This window comes from Micropterus dolomieu, linkage group LG20 (genome assembly GCF_021292245.1).
Source record: "Micropterus dolomieu isolate WLL.071019.BEF.003 ecotype Adirondacks linkage group LG20, ASM2129224v1, whole genome shotgun sequence".
Lineage (NCBI taxonomy): Eukaryota > Metazoa > Chordata > Actinopteri > Centrarchiformes > Centrarchidae > Micropterus > Micropterus dolomieu.
This window is the reverse complement of record NC_060169.1, coordinates 6,744,561-6,768,034: the sequence shown is the minus strand read 5'-3', so window position 1 is coordinate 6,768,034 and position 23,474 is coordinate 6,744,561. Positions and strand designations below refer to the sequence as shown.

The window sequence follows — 23,474 nt, the reverse complement described above, 5'->3', positions numbered from 1 at the left end:
ACTCCTCAGGTCAAGACTCTGCAGTCTACTTACATCTGAAGGACAGAGGACACTCGTTTGAGGACCACCAGGTGCACATTTTAGACAGAGAAGATGGATGGTTTGAAAGAGGTGTCAAGGAAGCCATCTACACCCGGGTCGAGAAGCCGTCATTGAACAGAGGAGGGGGTCTACGCCACCACTTATCCCCCACTTACAATGCTGTCCTTTCATCACTTCCCAGGAAACTCAACAAACGTAACCTATTGGCCTCAGGTGAAGATACCAACGATGGTCGTTCAGTCTTGGCCACAGGTAGTCTTAACGACTGTAACGACTGTCGTCACAGCAACAAGGAACACTAACGAACCAGCGGTATCGATGACCCGGGATAATGACCCCACTGAGGTTAAATAGCTGAGTTTCCCTGCCAGTCAGGGACGAAACGTCTTCCAGTATCTTCAACCAAGTCCAGTTGCCCTTGACTTTAACCTTCGTTGGATAGCAAATAAGTGCTTATAAATATGAAGAAAGGGCCTTCAACAAAACACAATATTATTAGGTAAAATCAAAGAATTAAATAGAATTAAAATAATTGCAATGCATTAATTTTAGTATAAGGCCAATTTATACAGTGTTTTCACATGAGCTGTATATCATATATAATATATTCATTTTTAGGAAACCATTCTTTCCCTTGTGCAGTATTACAGAGAGAGAGAGAGAGAGAGAGAAAGAGAGAAATAAAATGAGCTAAAAAGCTATCACAAATTGTTTTTCTTCATGTAGCCACTAGACATACTTTTAATAAATAATCTTTGTTTTTGTAATGACACTTGTTAAAGTATCATATGTCGTCCTTTTGCCAAATGCTTATTTATCGCCATTATTGACATCAACTCTGTCAAGTCAATGTCATTTTGTTTATTTTATCTTCACGTTTTGGTCCATTGTACTCCAAGTATGAAACTGCTGATACTGGATATTTAGTCAAATTCAAAATCAGATTTGGGTCTCTTGTACATTGTCTTTAGAGCAGGCTTGAATCAGTAAAGGTTCCTGTGTGGCTGAGCTGTGTATGGTACTGAGCATAGGAGGGTGGTGGTAAGTGCTCTTGTAAGTGTTGTAGTGGTTGTAGTGCTCCAGAGGGGGCAGAGATAGGTGTCTCTCCATGGCAGCAACACCTGCAAGCTCTTCTTCAACAGTAATGACCTCCATGGAGGACGCAGGGCCATCAGGATCTTGCTGGTTATGCTGCTTCCTCATCTTGTAGAAAATAACCAGCAGAACAGCAGCCATAAGTGTGATGGCCACGAAGCAGCCAATGATAATCTTGGTGGTTTTCATCACCTCATCCAGGCCATTGAGAGCTCCCTCTCCATCCAGATCAAGAACTGGAATGGTGTAAGTCCGCTCTGTTGTCCTTGTTAAAACAGGAGTACCTTTTGTTGTTGAGGATGACACCCATCCAAATGGGGGAAGTGGCGTTTGGCTGTCATCCCCCGGGGTCTCAATGGTCTCAACGGTGACTGTGGTAAAATAGGTCACCCCGCTGTTTTCCACAGAAGTAACATTAAGTACAGCAGAGGCAGAAATGTTGCCTGCTGTGTTGCTAACCATACAGGTGTAAGTCCCAGTGTCCTGCATTGTGACAGTAGTAAAATTCAGTGTCCCATCATTGAGTACAGACAAACGCACTTTATAAGCCCCGTGTGTCACCAAAGAGCCATTTGGTGTAAGCCAGCTGATGGATGTCAACGAGCTTGTACGACATTTAAGCTCTGCGCCCATTCCTTCTGTCACATTCAAGTCACTGGGTGGCTCCACAATGACAGGGACATCACACTGGAAGTAGCTATGGTCCAATTCCCCGATGTAGCGACCTTTAAAGACTGTAGGAGTATGGCAACGGGCACAGCAGCTGGTATTGGCAGGTACTGCCTCCTTCAGCCACCAGCTGAGCCATAAAATATCACAGTTGCAGTTCCAGGGATTATGATGGATGTGGACCCGTTCCAGGCGATGCAACGGTGTGAAGAGGTCATGTGGTAGAAAGGTAAGGTTGTTGTGAGCCAGGTTGAGCTCCACCAGTGATTGAAGGTCATCAAAGGAATTCCTCTCAATAGTTTGGATCTGGGCATGCATCATCCACAGCTTCTGGAGGTTCACTAATCCTGTAAATGAGCTGGGCTTGATAACAGAGATCTGATTTCCTGACATTTCTAGTTCTTCAAGCCTGACCAATGGTAAGATGTTGGGAATCTCCTTGAGGTTGCACATTCCCAGGTTCAGGTAGCGCAGGTTGCTCAAGTCCTTAAAGGCTCCATCAGAAATGTAGGAGAGACGTTTGAGCTCACCTAGATCCAGCCTTCGAAGTGAGGGGACCCGGTTGAAGGCATAAGATGGTATACTTTCGATGGGGTTGTTCCGTAGCCACAATTCCTTCAGCTTGGACAAGTACTCAAATGCTCCATTGGGGATTGTCGTGAGCCGATTATCAAAGAGTTCCAAGGTGTTGAGACTGGTCAGCCCATTGAAGGCGCCAATTTCAATGCTGCGGATGTGGTTCTTGCTCAGCTGCAGGATCTCCAGATGGCGCAGATGTTTGAAACTGTCCACCTTGATGACCTGGATGAGGTTGTCCTGGAGGTTCAGGTAGCGAGTGTTGGTGGAAATGCCATCTGGGACGTCCCGTAGACTGCGGCGGGTGCATATGACTTTGCTGAACTGGTTACTGCATGAGCAGACAGAAGGGCAGGTCTGAGCACGAACCAGCCCAGCCACCACCAGGATCTGAAGGGCCAAAAGCAGCACAAAGAGGGGGTTTGACAGCGCCCCCTTCAGCTTACGACCTCTCATTGTCTGGCGCTGGAGGGAGGAGATCATTGTGTTCAGCATTCATAGTTCATCTGCTGTTTGGGTTCTCTGCAAAAAGAAGAATAAAGAAAGAAAAGAAGAAAAAATATTTAGTAAACACAAAGTAGCAAGGAATACATTGCTGATCTTTTAATTAGTTATAGATATCAATGGCCCAATACAAGATCTTTTAGTGCTGAACTGATCAGTTGGTCAACAGAAAATGACAATGACAAAACAACTGGTTGTAATAGCTTCTGAAATGTGAACAAATCTTGCTTTTGAATATTTTAAATGATGTAACATTTATATATGTTTTAAATTGAATATCATGAAATTGAATAGATAAACAAACAATTTGAAGATTTAACTTGGAGCTCTGGGAAGTTATAATATTATAATAATATAATATAATATTTTTCAAATTTTTTTGTCAAACTGAACCATTCATCAAAACATATTTATAGATATTGAAAAGAATCATTACTTGCAGCCCTAATCTATGTATATATTGTACAATGGGAATAGAATGATGAAAGAGCAATATGAATTAGCAGCTTCAATTAATTGTCAATACTGCCCATCTGTGGAATATAATAAGCTTTTTGTTAGCTCCCTAACCCTGGATTGCCCCAGATTTCCAGACTTCACAGAAGCTGATGCATCTACACTGCAGACCAAAAATGAAAAACAATAACTTAAAATCTGCCTGCCATTCGAGGAGGTCCTGGGAATTTTTTGTAAGCACTTTACTCATTGGAATTATTTAATTCACAAAGACTTAATTGTGAACATTTTTTAAAAAAGCTGTTGATGTCATTGGCACCCCTTTTCAGGACAAGACACGTCATTGACACCAAAACATTACACTTGATGAAACTGGCCCTGCAATGTTGCAAACAAATACTGTCTGAGAGCCACTGAGAAATTTGTATAGAATATCTGTCCATGATAAAATGCAAATAGCAATGCAACCTGTGAAATGCATACTCTGACAAACAAAGTCCAGCTACTCTTGCCTGTAATTGTGCTGTGGCTTATATCTTGATGTAAAACACAACAATATATTAACAAAGTAATGGATAAATATTATTCAGTGATGAAACAATGACTTTTTACTCAAATATTCCATAACCTGTTTATTGCCTTTGCAATATTTTATCTGTGGTTCATTTCCTGGGGTTTCAAAAATCATGAATTATGCTTCTTTTATTAAAAGCAGTATTGCAGTGCTGTCAAATAGTGTGAAGAGTGTGAAGAGGTCTGGTGTTGTCTTTGCATAACTATACAGTAGCAGAATTTATTATCTCCCAAATCAAGTGACTAACAAGAAACTCGTTACCCAGTTATCTTAGATTAGATTAAATTAGATTAGATTAGTCCATTGAGTCAAAAGTGTCTAGGAATATGTGTGCTCAAGATAAAAATAGACCAAGACATTTATACACATACAGTACAGCCTGTGCCTCCCACTTCCACACAGCAGTGTCGATGTGTTGCTATCACCCCTTATTATCATCATCCCACAAGGATGGTAACCTAGAAATATATCAATATCTACTGTATATCAAACATATCATATGCTGTAAAATTATAAAATGTGACAGCATTGTGTCAAACTGTGCTATTAAGTGATGCAGACACTATTCTTCATTGCAGTTAATACCTTTGCCAAGAGCAAAGCACCATTGCCAAGTGCAAAAAACATTAACCTTGCCTCCTGGGTTCTCAGATTTAAGTATTCTCCTTGTCTCTTACCAACTCTTCCAACCCAAGTTATCTGTTAATAATCTTTTTCCGTCAAACCACAAGCAAGACGGAACAAGTATATTATAACAGGTGTTTTCTAAACGGTTAAATTTGTTAACTGAGGTGGAAATGTTCTCCGGTAAGGATGAATGACTTAATGAGTAGAAATGAGTCTACATGTGGCTTGGTTTTTGCACCAGCCATGCTGCCACACCAGCCATGCTGTAGAGAAGCTGCAGAGAGACAAGACTCTGCTGGGGAATCAGATCGAATGAGGCCTCCCACTGGCAGGAGCTCATTTTGTCTGGCTGGAATTACAACAATTCTGCGCTGCCACCTAAGAGAAGAAAATGTCAGACATGACAACACACAGATAGAGATTATCAGCTGTCAATAAAACATCTCCGTTTCTATTTCTACTGGAATGCCTAAAGAAAAACTGTAAATTCAGCAATGATCATGTTAATCTACCACTTATAGAGTAATTATAGCTTTGGCCACATGCACTCTTCATAAAACATTTTATCTCAATAAATGTTATCAGAACAGAATGCCTCATTACATAAAGGGATGGCACATATATTGCAAAAACAAATTTGCTTCAAACATCCTCCCTTCCTTTGTTGGTGTAACACTGTGTGGATTAATTTCATCTAGGCACACTCTACATGTATTCATAGCCACAGAAAGCAGTAGCAGCTTACATCTAAAATCCTGCCAGCAACATAAAAACCCACCCACCCTTACTTTTCTGCTTCTGCACCAGCAGCCATTGACATTATGTCTGACACCACTGTGATTTGCCAAATTCATTTGTTATAATGAGTTTGTTGGGAAAGTGCTAGGGTAACATATGTTGCAATCAGGGTGTGCAGAGTAAGGAGAGTAATATAAAGCAGAGTATTTCAGAGCACTTAAATTACAATGTCAGATGATTAGAGTCTTGTCGGTGATGTGCACTGCAAGCAACAACATTCTGCTCCAACTAGCGAAATGTGTTGGCTTGGACATTCCCTAAACACCAGGGAAGCAAGCTTGGCAGTCTAAGATGCAAAAGCCTAAATAACTTAGTGTCTACCAATCAAGGAATCACAAGTGACAAAAAAAAAAACATTTCAATTTGCACTTTTCAGACAGAAAAGGCACATGTTCAGCAGTTAGAATGCTAATCGCTAATGTGTGGCATGAGATTCTAATACTGAGTTTATCAACGCCTACATCCCCAAAAACCAAATGTTTTCATTCCCTGCCTTAAATGGAATTGTATATTATAACAGCAAAAGTCAATGGAAAGAACATGAAAAACATGTTTATTCGTCTCATACTCTATTGTACTATTTGGGAGGAGAAAAAAATCATAGAAACACAGTTTATTTGATAATTACTAAACATTTGCCATTTGCTGTGAGTGAAATTGATAGATTGGGTAAAACATGAAGTGATATGAAATCTGGCAAGTCTCTCATCACGATTGAGAAAGAAGCCCGTGGCCACATAGAGGGCTGTCTGATGATCATCTTGCTAATTCATTCAACACATTACTGATTCATTACATTTGCATACGTTTGTTGCATGTCTTGTTTTTAACCTCGTTTGTGCTGATGTTGTAACCTCACAGGGCATCTGCGTTTTACAAGACCTGTGTACAGACAATGTGCCTAGGAGATACAGATGGATAACAGGTTTGTTTTGTGCCAGTGTTTGAAAATATGACACAAATTTGAGTGCTAATGAATATATTAGTTTACATTCAATACAATAAAAAAGGACCTAAGCGACCTAACAAACAACATAATACAAGAGACTAAGATGAGGCTGGTAATATTCTCCAATTTTTGTTTTTACAACAAATCCCAGCAAAAAAACAAAAACAACCTAGAGTTTATTCATCTCTCAATACTTTTTGAATTTCCTACTGTGTCTGTTGCAGTCGGCCTAAACCCCATCATTACTAGAGAACACAATCTTTCAAAACAGGTCACAAAATGCATAGTTCCCTATTGTGAAAAGGGCTCTGTACTATCCTAAAACTGTGTGAACTGTAGTTAACTTAATGCATTTGTGGGGAACTATTTTTGGCTGCAGATTAATACACATTTGGTGCACGAGTGAGTAATTGACTCAAAATAAACAACCAGTGTTCACTGAAATGAAGAAGCATGTCACCCAGTGCAACGCTGTGGCTCATTTAATAGTTGAGCTCTATAGCACAGAGGAACAAGCTATATCAAAGTAAAAAAGTACAAAAAAAACAACAACAGAATAGTGCCAGCATTATTTTTGTAAATGGTCTAGAGAAAATGAAAATAGAGCTTCAACACTTATTCAAGGAGTCGTTGAAAATTAGCACCTATTTTGCTACTTCTCAGTTCCACCTTCTCAAAAGTGAGGATTTGTTGTCACATTTTCTTTGTCATTTTCTTTGTCACAAATGATAGAAACTGAATATCTTTGGGTTTTGGACCACTGGTTGTTAAAAGACATCATTTGAATATATCACCCTGGCCTCTAAAACAAGACAAAACAAAAAAGGTTTTATAGATCAGATGCAGCAGATTAAACCGAGTAAACACTGTTTACTTGTCTCTGTGTTGTTAAGGTGAAGACTCCATACACTCCAAACAGTAAAAAATAAACCTCTTTGTTGCAGTGTGTGTGGATGTTTCTATGCTTGTTTGCGTATGTCTCTAAGGATATATCTTGCACTGGGCCCATCATAACTAGAGGCCACCACTGCTGCTGTCTCATTCTGACATACAGACTGAGAGTGCTTCACTCTTCGGCTCTGCTCCACCTGAAAAAAAAAGGCAAATTCCCCTCCCCCATCTTGGCCTCAGTACGCAGAGTGCTGGTGTTAGGGAAATAAATCTAGGTGGCTGTTGGGTGCTGCTGACTTATCAGCCAAATTCTATTCTTTTAACAGCAACAGAAATGATGGACCTTTCGTTGACCGGATGATTGTCAGAACAACAAAATAATTTTTTTGAACATTTTTCATTCTCTTGGGATGGTGTTATCCAACATAAATTTTTTTTGTATTGTGACTGGCTTGCTTGCTGCAGCCAATTTTAAACAATATCTATGCCTGTAACTAGGATAAGTTCAGGTTGTTTAGAGTACTGGCTTTACTGCAGCTGTGCATCATAATACTTGGTATATTGTCATGTTTACAGTGGTATAATCACATTGTCATTTCCTCTAGCTGTTAACGCCTGCTGTATATTGTTATTTGCCTTATTTTTATCATATCATTTGGTTGGTCCAGTTGTTGCAGGAGTGATGTTTTGAAACAAAAGACTTAGCACTAGTCACATTTAGTGAGTGTTTTAAACAAGGTGTGTTGGCAATGTAGCCTCTCTTTGCTCTGGTCTCCTCTGTGAAAAGAATTATAGGTCACTGCTGCAATGCACTGTAGTTTCAGGCACACACAAAAAAGGAATGATCCAAACCACATTTTGGTGATTATTTCTTTAGCTACACCCTGTGTGGAATATTACTTTACTTAGTGAGATGCCCAAATAGGAATGGAGAAATCATAATTTCTCTGAATGAAACCAAATTTGAATAATTTACGTGTCTTTAATCTGATCATTCAAAGTACAACTGACAGCAGCAACAATATTTAATTTGCAGAGTAATAAAAATAACTTTAGAATCCTGGAAAGATTCTGAAATACAACTCTCTGGAGCCACAATATTTAATTTTCAGTGGATTCAATGTAACATCCTGAATGTACGGGAGATACAATCTGTGAAACATTCTACAACATCTTGCGGAAAGACGGCTGCAAACATAGAATGTGAGGTTTCTCTTGTCTGTATGGAGATAAAGTGCTTCACAAATGGATGGCTGCCAAGGGTGTTAGTGAAAAGGTGGGATGGATCTCAGCTATTGGGTATAGGATGCTATGACACCTGCAGGGACACTCCAGATTTAATAAAGCTGACCAAAAGTGTTTACTGAGTTGCTTAAACTTGATCCAGATGAGAAGAGCCAGATGTTTTTAAATTCCATGTACAACATTTTAAGCAATTTTTAGTTATTTTGGACAGTTCAATAAAACATTGTAATATAAACATGTAATTGAATTTTATAAGCTCTATCAGTTCCTTTCATTTCAAAGCTGCATTAAACAATCAATTATACAATCATACAGAAAATACTGTGTGCATTCACTTCTAACCAATGAGCTAAAAAAAAAAACTTTACACCATGAACCTTTCATTTTACAGAGAGTTGATTTTTATGTTGAAATAAAAATATTATTGATTGAGTTTAGGGTGAAATTAGGGTTTATACTCAGAGAGTTCAAAGCCCAATAAAGAAATATATAGAAAATCCATCCACTCATCCATTTTCCACACCCACTTATCGTGTGCACATTCGTGGAGGGCAGAGTCTAACCAGCTCACTGTATAAAGAAATATACTGAAAATTGAATTCCTGCTAATGTATTACCAAACAAGATAGGGTTTCTCTGACAGACAAAAGAGAACAGACAGTAACCCAGGTCACTGCATCAGGAACTGTGAGAAAAGAGGTGGCACAGTTGACTCTCTGACCTGAGCTTAACCTCCGCCATCCCGTCAGTGCAGCAGCGCTCCCAGATGGTACAATCATATTATTGAAAATCATCACGATTTTAGATGACGAGTCTCATTTTCTCCATGCAGTCTGTGATGGAATGAAATTAGATTAAAAGAAAGGCACAATTGAGAGCAGTGAAACTGCCATCTGGAATTATGGTCAGACAGACAATCAATGTGAGGACAAAAACCTATAGGAACGTTTTCATTTACTATCAGGTAAAATGCTATGGTATTATGTCCAAACTTCTGATGAGAAATAGAATATTATTATCAGCCACTGAATTGTGACAGCCCTATTTTATTTGCTTTTTTCCTATTGAATGGCTTTGAAATTGCCATGACTTCTGGTTTGAGTGGTTTAAGAGTATAAAACTACTCGTAAAAAGTTCTGTAAAGATTTAAATAGAACATCACTTGCAGCTCATTGTTTTTAAATCATGACAGTGGTAAGATCCATTTTTGTGTTTTAAGACATTACACGGCTGTAATTCTGGAAATGGGGAGTTAAACCATGCTGAGTAGCTACAGCTAGTGTCAAACAAGTGTACCTGGGTGCAATGATTTTTCAAGGAATTGCATTTGTATTACCTCTTGTGTTATGGTGTTAAACAGTACCACATTGTAGAACATAGAGTTTCTGTATGGTCTGTCATGTGCCTTAATTTCAGGTAAGTAGAAGAGGTTGCTGTCTTGTGCCAGTACTGGAAAGAGAGATAGTGAGAGGGTAAAGAGACACCTTTCAAGTGATAATTCAATTCCTATTCACGTATTACCTTATGCTGCCTCCATTATGATAATTGCATGGGCTAAATAATCTGCAGGGACCTCCATGTTGAAATACACTCTGCCAAGGCTCTGTCTGGTCTCTGCAAAGGGATTAAGACAGGATGCCCTGGGTGGCAGGCTGACTGAATGCGAGGGCGCTCTTAGTATGCGTGTCACTTGTCTAGCCCACCAATCTGCTCCAGTGACTGCGTTCCTAAAAAGAGATCTGCAGGATCGGCCAATTGTAGGTTGTGAAGGGCATCGTTGCAGAGTTGAGGCTGATTGGACTAAATGAAAACATGGCACAGTGAAGTATGTTACCATGACTCAGGCAGCAAGGACAATCTCTGTAATTGGTTACACAGATATGGACTTACGCTCTCACTACAGAACATTTGGGTTTTGGTGATCAGAAAACTGTGGAAACACATTCCCTCCACATGCAGTGCAAATCCTGGGTTTAGGTAGGTGAGTACACACAGCCAGCAGCAGTGGCAGAAAAATGAGCTGCACAGACCTCATAAGCTGCTTCTTATAGTAGTTAAACAGAACACTGCTTTAGTAGAGGATTTGTGTGATTGGTGAAGTAGGTGAACATGCAGCTGTGGACCAACGCAGGACTGCCAGCAAAATAATTCTGAATGAACTCTTGACATGCCTTTTTTTGAAAGATGAATTATGAAATATTTAATTAAAAAAGGTTCCACATCACAGTGTCACAGTGCCCTTGTTACATTTTATGCTTCATCGGAGGAACTTGGCTCTTTCCAAATGTTAATAACATATTGAATGTGATTTCTTTCAGGTTCAGAAGCTGCAGAAAGTGGGCCAGGGAGTTGTGTTTTAATTATATAACACGTGCATTTCAAATGTTCACAGCCATGGATAAAAACTATTTTGGTTTGCAATTTGTAGAAACCATTTAGATTTCTGTCTTCCTGCAGCCTATGTGTAGCGGTAATACTTCCAGAGGGCCTAAATACTGACATTCATTGTTATTATTGAAAAAGACAACAGTGTTGCATTAAAAATGACACAATATCAATGTAGCTTCAATGGCCAGTCTTGGCAGGTTGCCGCTCTCTACAAAATTCAGAGTGCTCGAAGGAATTAGTTCACTGAAGTGTCCCCTGTTCAGTCATAGCTATTTGCCAATGAATTCCAGCCATTCTAGTTTGCAAACTGACTGAATAGGAGAAGCTGGAGGCAGTTCTCTCTGGAGCTGTTGTGTTTACATTGGGGGGCAGGATACTGACAATAGATTGCACCATACGTGGTGCAGTCTTTTGTTCTTTCATTTAAGATTGCTGCCCACCAATGTCCCACTGTCTCTCATTGGAAATTCTTTCAGTATGTGAGAAACCATTAACACTTCGCTAATAAGAGCAATGCTAAGACTGTACTTGCATATCCCAGTGCGGACACAAAATTTTATAAAATTAGCACAATTTCTGAAACAGATTATATGTGTGAATCAAAAGGTTAAATGTATAATGTATAATTATAGTGACACAAATTGTGTCATTTTTGCAAAGTAAAACATCTTTGGCTTGGTGTAGCAGTAAGGTACTATAAAATGGTTTTCACTCTTTTGGCTTTATTACATATTACATATATATTCTAGCAGTCTTAGAAAACAGGGTGTATACACTTACACATCTACAAACCAAAAAATGTTGCAGCAAGTGGTATTAACTAATAATAACAACTATATTTTGGAGAGGAAAAATTTAAAAATCATCGAGACAAACAGACGCAAGATGCTCCTCCTGACTAGCCTTAGCAACACATCATATTACTCACTGTAAGCATTAATATGTGATGGTAAACTTCTTTCAAAATTTAGTTACTGTTCCAATGCAACAGTGATGGATTACAAGGGCTGAGACGTCTAGTTGGGTTCAGATCTGTATCCACTCTGAGGCCAGGCTCTACCATTCATTATAATTTTTGGAGTATTTAAAATGATGTAAGCTGCGTGGACATAGTTTCTGTATAGTTAATGGGCTTCACCATATGAAATGGCCTATATAGTCTAAAAAGCACGTACAATCCAATCATCTAGTTATGCCTCCATAAAGAGCATATAATGTGCACCAGTGAGTAGGCTGTTTATGCATTAAATATTGCACTAAAAAAATTTAAATGCTGTGAAAAAATGTCTTTGCCATTATGGTTTGTCATAGAGCACAAAGAGATAGTTTCTTCATATTCTCCAAAAGCACAAATATTATAGTCTTTACTGTGACAAACATCGATAATCACCAACTTTGGCTGTGATATTAACACACATACTGTACATGCACTAGAAGCCTGCATATCTTGGTCAAGGTTTAAATACAGTAAAAGCTAAACCTTTCTTTCCCAAATTGCTGAACTGACTTGAATAAAGTGATAATAAAGTGATAATTCTATTGATCCCTCCAGTGACACTCTTTTCACTTTGCTCCCTCCAGGGAGGTCAGAGTGTAGGGTCGTTTTCACATAGAGCGCTCCTGGAGCTGTGCAGCAAGTCAGTGGGGAATCACTGAATTGCTCAAGGGCAGGGCAAGAATGGCGTGTACACCACAAGCTTTCCTGTGTGGTTACAATGGGAGGCTCTTAACTCTCTCCTATTTAGAATATCTTCAAAAGACATTCCCAACATAAGACACAAAGCTTCTAGAAGTAGAGGGTAGATTTTTATTTGAAGTGAATATTAGGAGAGCGCTATTAGGTTGTCCTACTTCGAAGGCAATCTATTCACATTGTCCTCTATATAGAACAAAAAGAACAATGGGTACTTCTCAACTATTCTTCTTAAAGTACACCCCTGCCATGTGCCATGTTGTATTGGTATCTTGTGCCACCAGTGCTAATTAGTATCTCAGTATTGCAAAAGTGGATCCGAGCAATGTTCCATGTTGCATATGTGTTGTCATCTGTCAAAATTGTAGGACACTATTAATTCCTTACATGAAACAACTAGTCCATCCAACAGCTAGGAAATGAAATTCACTTCGACCAGATTACTATAATTATCTACCTCACGATGAAGGGTGAGCAGAGGATTAAGGTCTGTTTAAAAATAACCACCATCGAATATATTTGGACTCAATAAATGAAAGCTGTAGAGCAGACATTTTCTCAGTTGTGTGATTTTGATTTTTCCCCCCTCTCCTCTGCTCCTTCCTCTTTTCTTTTCACTCTGTTAATCTGCTTTGATAATTTAGCAGCGAATGCATGACGCTTGGTGGGAGACCGTCTTAAGTCATTCAGAAATCAAAGCGGGGGAAATGCAATTAGTGGCAGTCAACAATTTTGTAAAAGATGGATGTACACTGTATACACAGAGTCTCATAAAGGCTCAGATCTACCAAGAGGATCACAAATCATCACCATGAGCCATATTATTGTTCTGCTTATGCAAGGTCATTTGGTAGGCCTACATTTTGTTTGCATTTGTTTGTTTGCATTCATTTGTTTGCGCAACCATTTTGTGCCTTTTTTAAAACTTTGTATTGCACATTGACGATGCTGATCATTACCTCTTATTTTGGTGGCAGTGGACAAAGTGTTGTCTTAGTGTCTAGCAAGCCAGCTGCTGAGCAGACTTGCTGTGGTTGTGCTAGGTGAGGGATTGTGTTAGTTTTCTCACTGCTGATGGCTGATTGATTGTGTGTAGCCAGTGTTGACAGCATACAGTAGGTAGTCCATCTTGTTTTTCTTTCATTATTTGTTCATGGTGAGAAGTCTCAGCTGGCATGCTAATAAGCTGTTAAGCACTGGTGCTCTGCCAAAATTTGTATCCCCCCAAAAATGTGTTTCCCTGTTGGTTTGTCCTTGTTTGTCCTTGGTGTTTGTTGTTTCTATTTTGTGTATTTTATTTGACACTTTGACAACCAAAGTAATGTGTTGCATAATATAATAAATCACAACCTCATGTGATATCTGTTCAGTGAAGAGTATGACATTCAATATGCACCTTCCATTCTTTGAAATCTTAATAAATGTTTAAAAAAAATTTCAAAAGATGGCTAAATTAATTTAATATGTGAAGATGTAAATGTGTTTTTCTGATGCAATTATGGCACAACACACTGTAGGAGGAGACATTTTATGGGGGAAACAACTTTTACCACAGCTCCTGTAACAATCTCTTCTCTACAATGCAACTGTAAGATATTCTTGTTAACTTTTAAAATTTTGCATGTCTTCATAGTACTCATAGTTTTGTGATGTATTATATAGCCATACTGTAAAGTCTACATACATAACTGGGCCTGCTACTCAGTATTATGATTGAAGATTATGTTGATATGTTAATGCCATTGTATATAAAAAGACACATATTTAATCACACTGCTGTTGTTAATCTGCATAAATCCAATGCTCTACTGTCCAAACATCATGTCAGAGTACATCTCTTTTATCCTGTTAACCTTGGGCTTTAATCCCAAATTAACATTACCCTGGTTTATATTTACACGTGTGTAAAGTATATGTTTAATCTGTTAGCCTGACATAGAGCTGCCCAGCCACTGTGGTGCTGATTATTGTTCATCTGAGGTAGCTTGTTTTTCTCCCCTTGCTTGTAGCTTTCTTGAGACCAAGCCATGTATTGTATTTGTTCACAAATGTGCACTTTAAAGCATCCATTATTTATTTTTATTTTTGGCTAAAGCTAATGTCAGCTGTTTAGGTTGTCATACCTATATATGATGATGCATGGGACATTATGCAAATTCTTTGTTGGTTTTAAGAATGCAATTTCAAACTGATACTAGTTGTAAAGAACATGCGAGCTACAGGTTTGTAAATATGTAAAGATTATGTTTATGGCTGTTTAATGCTAAACATAAGGGAAGCCAATCCTATATTGATAACTTCTTGGTTGGAAATGTTTAAACAAATTTTTTTTTTTATTATTTTTCTGTATGATTATTTCAGGTCTAACCCAAGATATGAAAATAGAAAAGTTATTATCTACCATAAGCAATATGTCTACTGCATTTTTAAGATAAACCATTTGGATTGTAGATTATAGAAGGAGGAGATGTGTCTCAGCCCATAAAGGGGCATGCCGTCTTTTAACTTATCTGAAAATCACCAAATTTGGATGTGGAACATCACTGACATATTATCAGATTTTTTAAGTTGTTTAATTTATTTAGCAACCCTAGCATTTATTTGGAGTTGTGTTTCTGGACAACTGATGAACATAAATCCAACATTCACTCACCCTTTAGCAATGTTTTTGGTCCCCACCAACACCTGAGACACAGTGTGGACAGTGTGTTTTTGGAACTATTTTGCCGACATCAGCTTGTGGTTGAAAACAGCATTGAAGAAAGCGGCGAGAATGAACCAAGACAGCAACGTTGTGGGTGGGAAAAACCAAAACAATGAGCTGAAAGATCCTGAAAAGTTCTGTAGAGCTGAGAGTATACTGAAGTGACAATTCTCTGAGATTTCATCCCCATGAGTGACACCTGTCACATCACACATAGTCATTTGAGTTATTAATTTAAAAATATATATTAAAGCAGCTTTAAATAATTGAAAATAATATCATTTACAGCTATATTGTCAACAAATTGATCACTTGTTGTCTTCAGTTCCAGGGGACTAGGGTCCAATCATGCACTGGGTGAGAACCACCCTGGTTGCCAGTCTATTATTGTTAACACATATAGAGAGACACTCACATTCACACATACAGGCACTTTAGAGTCTGCACTTCACCTAACCAGCGTGTCTTTGGACTGTAGGAGGAAACTGGAGCACAAATTGATGCTGAGGGATAGTATGTAAAAAGAAATCCACACAGAACCTATGTGTCTGGAGTTTACACGTTCACCTGAGCTGGCTAGCAGGATAAAACACATAAGCCCCATCTTGTATAATTCGGTATTTCATATATGTTCCTATATTTGTACATTTAAATAAAAAAATCTTTTTTTGAAGTTATGCGCAGTGAGCACATAGAGTACATTGTTTTTTTCTGTCTCTCTCGGCATGTATGCAGCTCTACTGCACCTTAATCCTCCAGCTTTTTCCTCGAAGCACCTTTCTCCTTTCCCTCATTCCCCTGAGAACTACTATCTGTCTCCCTCTATCCCGGAGCTGTTCTCTGTCTCAGTCTCATTCTCTACTCTCATCGCTAAATAATTCCTTACAGAGGAAAATCTAATCAAATCTCAGTGCGAGTGAGGAAAGAAGAGGTGGAAAGAAATTGTGTGTGTGAATCAGACTTGGAGAGGGGGCTAAAAAAAGAAAGAATCAGAAAGCAGTGGGTGAAGGGGTTCTAGAGTGAGAGAATTGCTAGTGCATTAGCAGTCAGAGCACTTAGTGTGAGGAATCCATTCATTATTCATTAGCTAATTCACCATGTATAGTAATTAAAATCAGGGCCTGCTCCAAAATGGAAAGCGCTATGATAGACTGGTTTTCTATGTACAGTTTTTAAGAGGGCTGCTTTTCGGTACTACTGCTTTACAGTTTTTTAAAATCATGTTTACATGTTTAAAGTGTTCAACTTGCTGTCAGGACTCTTCTCGTGCTGTGTGTACATGCGGTGAGATCTTTCAAACAAGGGAATGAATCAAAAATAATAATATGCTAATGTGCATCATGACCTATAAATGACAAACTAACCAGCCTATTTATTATACAGTATATGAGAGGAAATCTCTAAGAAGAACAAGTATCAGCATTGTCAATGTCAAGACATTTACATATTATGGAGAAATATATTTCTCTATAATATGTAAATATCTGCATACTGTTTTATTGAATGATGTATTTAATTCAGACAGTATGTGCTGTAACACCCTAAGAGACGAAAATAATGTCATGTCAATTAATAGCTATCTAAAATATGGTGTGCTGATCATCTCCCTGCTCAGCCTGTGGGGAAAAAAGAGGAGCTTGTTTGAAATATATTTGAACAACAAAGTTGCCCGTTTTGGCCTTGTTCCAACAGAAGGTAAAGGTTGGAGTCAAAATGATCATGCAGTGTGTGTGTGTGTGTGTGTCTGTCTGTGATGTGCCTGTTTATAACCAACAGACTAATTGTCTCTCTGGCAGGTTGTTCAGATCAATGGCTATAACCTCCAGCTTCTTTTTTATTATTATTATCTGTTGACTACAGTCAAAACTCTTCCCCAGGGTAGCCTGTGTGTGTGTGTGTGTGTGTGTGTGTGTGTGAGGCAGACATTATTCAGGCTTCTCATTTATGAAATAAGAGCGATCGTGTACGAGAATCAATCCAGAGCCCTGCCAGAATACCGATGTGCAACAAGCCCCATTAAGACAGTGAAATAATTTAAACAATATGCACAAATGTATGTTTATCTACAAGTTACTCACTTTTTATCACAAAAGCAGTATACAATAAAGTCAATAACAGCTTCTGATTATTAACTTAGACCACTACATTACATTTGCTGTTCTAAGTACCAGTGGGAAGGAATCTTGGTGTCTGGTTTGACAGTGATTTAGGTTTTGAGCTGCACACCACAAAGCTGGTGCAATCATCTTAGAAACATTTCTAAAATCTGACCTTTTTTAACTTTTAAAGAGACTGAGACCATTTACCATGCTACCATGTTACCATGCTTTTATTTCTTCACGTTTAGACTACTGTAACAGTCTCTTTACCTGCCTGAATCAAAAATCTACTGATCGGCTACAGTATGTTCAGAATTCAGCTGCCAGGCTTTTAAGTAGAACTAGGAAACATGATCATATCACTCCTGTTTTGGCCTCGTTACATTGGCTCCCAGAATTGATTTTAAGATTTTACTGATTACATTTAAGGCTTTACATGGTCTGGCACCTTGCTATATCGCTGACCTACCAGTACCCTACATACCAGCTTGTAACTTGAGATCTTCGGGTAAGGGGCTTTTATTTGTCCCAGAGCCCGGGCTGAAATTGACAGGGGACAGAGCCTTTGCAGTTAGGGCACCGAGGCTCTGGAACAATCTACCCGAGGAAATTAGGTCGGCTGAATCAGTAAACTCTTTTAAATCCCTTGTTAAAACATACTTTTATCGAAGAGCATTCCCGGATTTTAGATGATTTTATTTGACGTATATTTTGAAGTGACTTTTGTTTCTTGTATTGTTTTACATGTTTTCATGTTATAACTGCTTCATGTTATGCACTTTGTAACGTTGGTTTTAAAAGTGCTCTATAAATAACGATAATTATTATTATTATTATTATTATTACTCAGTGTTTCTAGTAAATCTTGTGGAAATTAAAGCTCCTCTTTACCTCTCACAGAAAATTATGTTCCTTTCTTGTGGCAGCAACAGCAGCTTGTTTGGAATTAACAGAGGAAGACCTGGGCAGTTAGCATGAGCACTAAGAGCCATGTGAACAACAAACACAAAAAATTATGCCACCTACAGACAATCAAAGTGCACAAAGACAAATGTAAGGAAAAGGGTACAGAAATTGCTAAACATGGAAATAACTGGCTGCAAACCAAACGTAGTCTTCCAAAGATGACAAGCACTTAAGGATGAAAGGAGACAAAGAGGAACAAAACAGACTGGTCCCTTTTTTGGACAAAGTAATGATCATTTATCACCAAAGCTACTTGCCAAAATATAATGAAAAAAAATCTCATCACATCTAGACACTCCAAGTGTCCCCTAAACAGCAGTGAGTGACTGCTGTGTCAACAGAAAGCTGTATTTTACAGCATTACATCTTATGCCTCTTGTGCCCATTTAGCACAGATAACACAGATACTGTGTGAACAATTCCTTTATACAGGAACAACAGCAGTTTGTGCATGACAGTATAATGAAGATCTGCATAACGGACCGTTTACTATAAAGTGATGATTGTTGTCATATCTTTCCAACTCCTGAACTGTATCCAACCTTCACTAATTAATGAAATCACCACCACTGCTGGACCTGAAGAACAGCAGAGAAACTGCAGTTTTTTGTGCTTGTTCTGAGGCTGTGTGTGTGTGTGTATGTGTGTGTGTGTACATGCGCTCCAAAATGGGCAATTCTGTTCCTTACAAATTGTTCTGGAGCGAAGATCTGACTGTCAGACAGAGAATCTTCATCTTGGGTCTGATGATGTGATAATAGAGAAGGTCAAGAGAAAATCAAACAAGAGGGTAGGATCTCAGAGCCTTTTAGTGACATGATACAGCATTTCCAATGAGTTGTCAATAAAAACACAACATTGTTCACTGCTCTTCTGTTGGTGTACAAGTCATTACTGTTTCAATACTTTTACTAAGAAAAAAGCTGCTGATTACGTACTTTACAGCCATCCCAACTGCATGTCCCATTGAGCTGCTGACAACCCAACTAACTGTAGCTAACACCAAGTTCATAATATTATGTAAGCATGGACAACAACTGCTTTGACAACTTCAAACAAAAAATATTTAATACATAAAACAATTGTTTCTCTTTTACTACTGTTTTGTGGGATTTTGGCACATCTACGCTCTACATCACCAGAAGATGGTTAATTTGCTGCCTTTTTTACCACCATATGTTTGCATACATATGGCAGCATGTAAGGAATGAAATCCTGTGCAACCCTGAGTTGAATCTAGCATTCTTTATTTAGTATCTATATAGTGTTTTTTGTTTTATGCGTCAGAACTCACTCCATCAAGATGGAGGAACAAATCATTTTTTGTCTTACAACAGCCAATTGTTGTTCCGTTTTGTAGCAGTTCATGTTCCATGTTCACAAACGCATTTTTCCCTAATTCTGAAGAGTGAATTGTTCCTGTGTTTAACATATCTGGTCATGTGTCACAATTTAAGTGGATGAAAGTGACTGGCGGATGAGTGAAGGGAAGATAGAGGGAAAACGACAGATGTTGCACTGTTGCTTCTTTTTCTTTGCCCTGGTGTAAAAGTGGGTGTTCATCCCCTGAATACAGATGGCATTACACAAGCAATCGTCTTAACGGCTGAGACATGCTAACATGCGGGTGCCTGGGATGGCCTGCATCTATCTCCAGCGCCTTTGCAATGCCAAACACCTTAGTTAATCTCATAGCCGAGAGTCTAAGATTCGGATACGGTTCAGAGGACATTTCATACTACCTTTTATTTGCACTTACTTTTACAGTAAATGTGTTGCATTGGTTTTACTGTTTTGTCAGTGAGAAGAGAGGACAAGCAGTAACTTATGCAGAAAATTAGAGCTACTCTATGCTGCCTGACAGTATCCTTCACTGAAGAATCAATGCATAATGGGAAATATTGCTTGAATGCACAATCATCTTAATAAAATTAAATTCTGGTGTGGAGATTCTACTCTTGGCCTCTCCCTCATGCCTTGGTGGTAGATTGGCCTGACATTATGACAATTAACCTTGAACACTATGCGGGGAAAGCAGAGGAAAGAGCCCACAAGATTTTGACAATCAAATTATAAGTCCACTGCCCCATTCTCTGCCTTCCAAGGTACTGATGGATCAGGTCTTTGTTGTGCAAATTCCAGTTCATCCTGTCTTACGTCACAATTCAGTATTACTGAATAGAGAGATGCAAATGAATAGGCAACCACTATATATATTTCTGTAATTATACATCTGCGTAAAATAATACAGTTTGACACTTGCTAGATGTTGCAAAAAGGGATGGAAACGGTGTGGCACCTAAAACATATACTTCCTGCCCAGATCCTTTTGTGTTAACATTGTCTTTAATGAAATACTTTTAAAAAAATAAATAAATTCAGTTGCAGATTTATTACACTCACCAGTAGGTGGCAGACTAAGCTGTCTGTGGTGCAACAAAATAAATAAAATATGGATCTAATCTAAATATGGATCTGGCTGGGGATAAGTTAATTAACTTAAGGCGGTAAACACTATCTGGTTACTATCTGGTTTAAAACTTTTATGCTGTTCATGGATAGACTTTATCTTTGTTTGAACAACACTACTTACTAGTAGAGTATAACTGTCACAGTGGTGCAAGCCTATGGTCCTAGCTGTCACCAGCCACTAGACTCACTGAAGACATACCTCACATGCTACAAAAGTTCCAAAAGTGTTTTTGTGTGAATTACTTATAAAAAGTGGCATCAGCTTTTATTAAATATATATTTTTAATTACGTCATTTATTCATAAATAATTTATTGGGGGGACAATTTCATGTCAGAGGGGACTCATCCACTCTTACCGTCCCAGGATCTCCGCCCTGGAGTCTATACTATACACTCTATACTGGTCTGTCATGAAAATGTATGCCCAGTGCTGCGGTACTGACAGCTTGTATGTTTTGTGAGGTCTTGCTGGTGAAATAACAAAAGTGAATGTTTTTCTACACCACTATGTCATTGCAGTCTGACTCCTGTACTGTAAGTGCAACAGATGTGTCAAAGGAAAATCAATACAGTTTCGATTTATTTGCAATTTATTAGAAACTATCATGTTATTCAGAGGCAGTATTTGGATCTATCTATACAAAGCCATATAATGTCTTGCAGTCTTGGTTTTTGCTGCAAGATTTAAGTCAAAAAGACACCTACTGAGACCAGCTCAGCCTCAACAAATAACAAGATGAACCTTCAGAGGAGAGAACAGACTGGAGCAAACTTTAGCACACACATATTAATGTTAATTTCTTTCTATCAGAATGTGTCAAATTAGACAAAGGCAATAAGCAAAGGAATATGCAATCAATCCAGATTAGGACTGTCATTATAGACAAATAATTATTATTATCAGACAAGTCAGCAAATTCTGCATTTGTAATGATGCAACTTGCAGCAGGGTTGAGTTCCAGAAGGCAGTTCCACTTCTGATTGTAGTCTGATTGGCAAAATAGCCAGATTTGTTAACCTTAGGATGTCTTATTGAACCGTTCTCTCTTATTAGCAAAGAGCAGTGTACTAAATATTTAGGTAATGGCTCATTTTAGTCAGCACTGATCAGAAAGTGTCAGTAACGAGCTAAAGGTAATATGTGTGTGTGGGGTGGGGGTGGGGGTTCAATCTGTGACACCATCGTAAGTGGATTGTGTGTTTTTGTAGTTCAACAACAACAATAAAATGGTGACTCCTGTGATGATCAAGCTACTCACGTCGTGTTTAAACTAAATATCACATGGACATTTTAAGCTTTTAATTATGAATCAGGACTTCCTGTATAATGTATCTCCTTAAAATTAAGGTGTAAGTAAGTAAGCTATAATTGTTGCATCAATGTTATTTCAAATAAAATTTCATATAGTCTGCTACTCATCTCATTTCCAGGTTGTAGCTTGAGGTTGAATAGATAGATTCAATCAAACCCTGACCCTACTCTTGAAAGTCAGTAGGTCTTACAGATTTGGAGTAAAGTTAAACTTTATAAATGTCAGTGGGGAAATCCCTCCTTTGATTTATCTGATTTATTTAAGAGCAGTCGTTAGTCAGAAGCTAGTGCCCTGGGGAAACCTGCAGTTCCAAGTTTAGTGCCTTGTTAAAGGGCAAAGATATTTGAAACATGAGTTTTGGTTTGGGAGGAAACTTGGGTAAACATAATGACATCATGCAAACTGAAAACTGTAAGGACCAGGTCCAAGGTTCAATCCCAGGATCTCGTTGCTTTGAGGTGACAGTGGGCCTTTTTTTCTACCTCAGATTGATCCAAAAACACATTTTGATGGATCAATTCAGAGCTCCAAAACAGCGACAATGTTTTGTTTTTTGGGGGAAAAACATAGGAAGAGAGCAATGACAGCCCAGGGAGTGGTATGTTCAGGTTGAGAAATGTGTTCGCTCAGACAGGTGGAGGAAGGGTTCATTTTGATGTCAGAGTGAAGCAGAGAAGCAAAGAGCTGCCAATCATTCACTGAACAACCTACTTGACAAAACACTTGTCTCAAGCTAATGCCTATTGATCACCATTAGTGAGACAAAATTGGGACATGCTGGCATGGATCCACTCTGAGGAAAACAAACCATTACAGTACATCAACACATAACAGTTGAGGTGACTCAAAGTTCCTGTTGTGATATTGGTGCAATTTTTGCTTCTTTTATCACTTGTATCATGTTTGAAAAGGAGAATCTTGAAGAATCAGCTAAATGAATAAATGTAATGAGTACCTTCACATTATAAGTTATAATAGGAATATCAAATTTTGGTCAGTAACCACATTTGATCTATCTGATTTACAGTCAATTTTAGACAAAGGATCTGTTCAAATAGATTTCAGGCATACAAATAATTAAATTGTGATTGTGGCCTTCAGTTTAGGGATCAACTCAGGACAACGTAAGACTCACTGTAGTGTAAAACACTCTGATCACTTCATGTGCTATAAATCCACACCATTACAGTAATTGACCAACCACACTGTAATCACAAAAATTACTGTATATTCCCATTAGGCTAATGAGGTGCTTTTTAATTTGATTGTTGACTGAAGTCAAAAGTAATTTCCAGCAACACTGAGCAGACTGTATTTATCATGGCTGACAGTGACAGTATTCGGGGGTTTTTTTGTTTTTGTTTTTTTTTTTTGGGGGGGGGGGGGGAATATGGGATGTACACACTTTTTTT

At 38.4% G+C, this 23,474-nt stretch overlaps 1 protein-coding gene across 1 annotated transcript in view; it reads right to left on the bottom strand.

The window, feature by feature from the left end:
- Positions 1 to 706: 706 nt before the first annotated feature.
- lrrc4cb (leucine rich repeat containing 4C, genome duplicate b) overlaps positions 707 to 23,474 on the bottom strand; it is a 33,493-nt gene continuing 10,725 nt past the window's right edge. Inside the window, exon 2 of the mRNA XM_046032933.1 lies at positions 707 to 2,904. Coding sequence (XP_045888889.1) covers positions 982 to 2,877 — 1,896 coding nt within the window. The 5' untranslated portion in view covers positions 2,878 to 2,904 and the 3' untranslated portion in view covers positions 707 to 981. The remainder of the gene's footprint in view (positions 2,905 to 23,474) is intronic.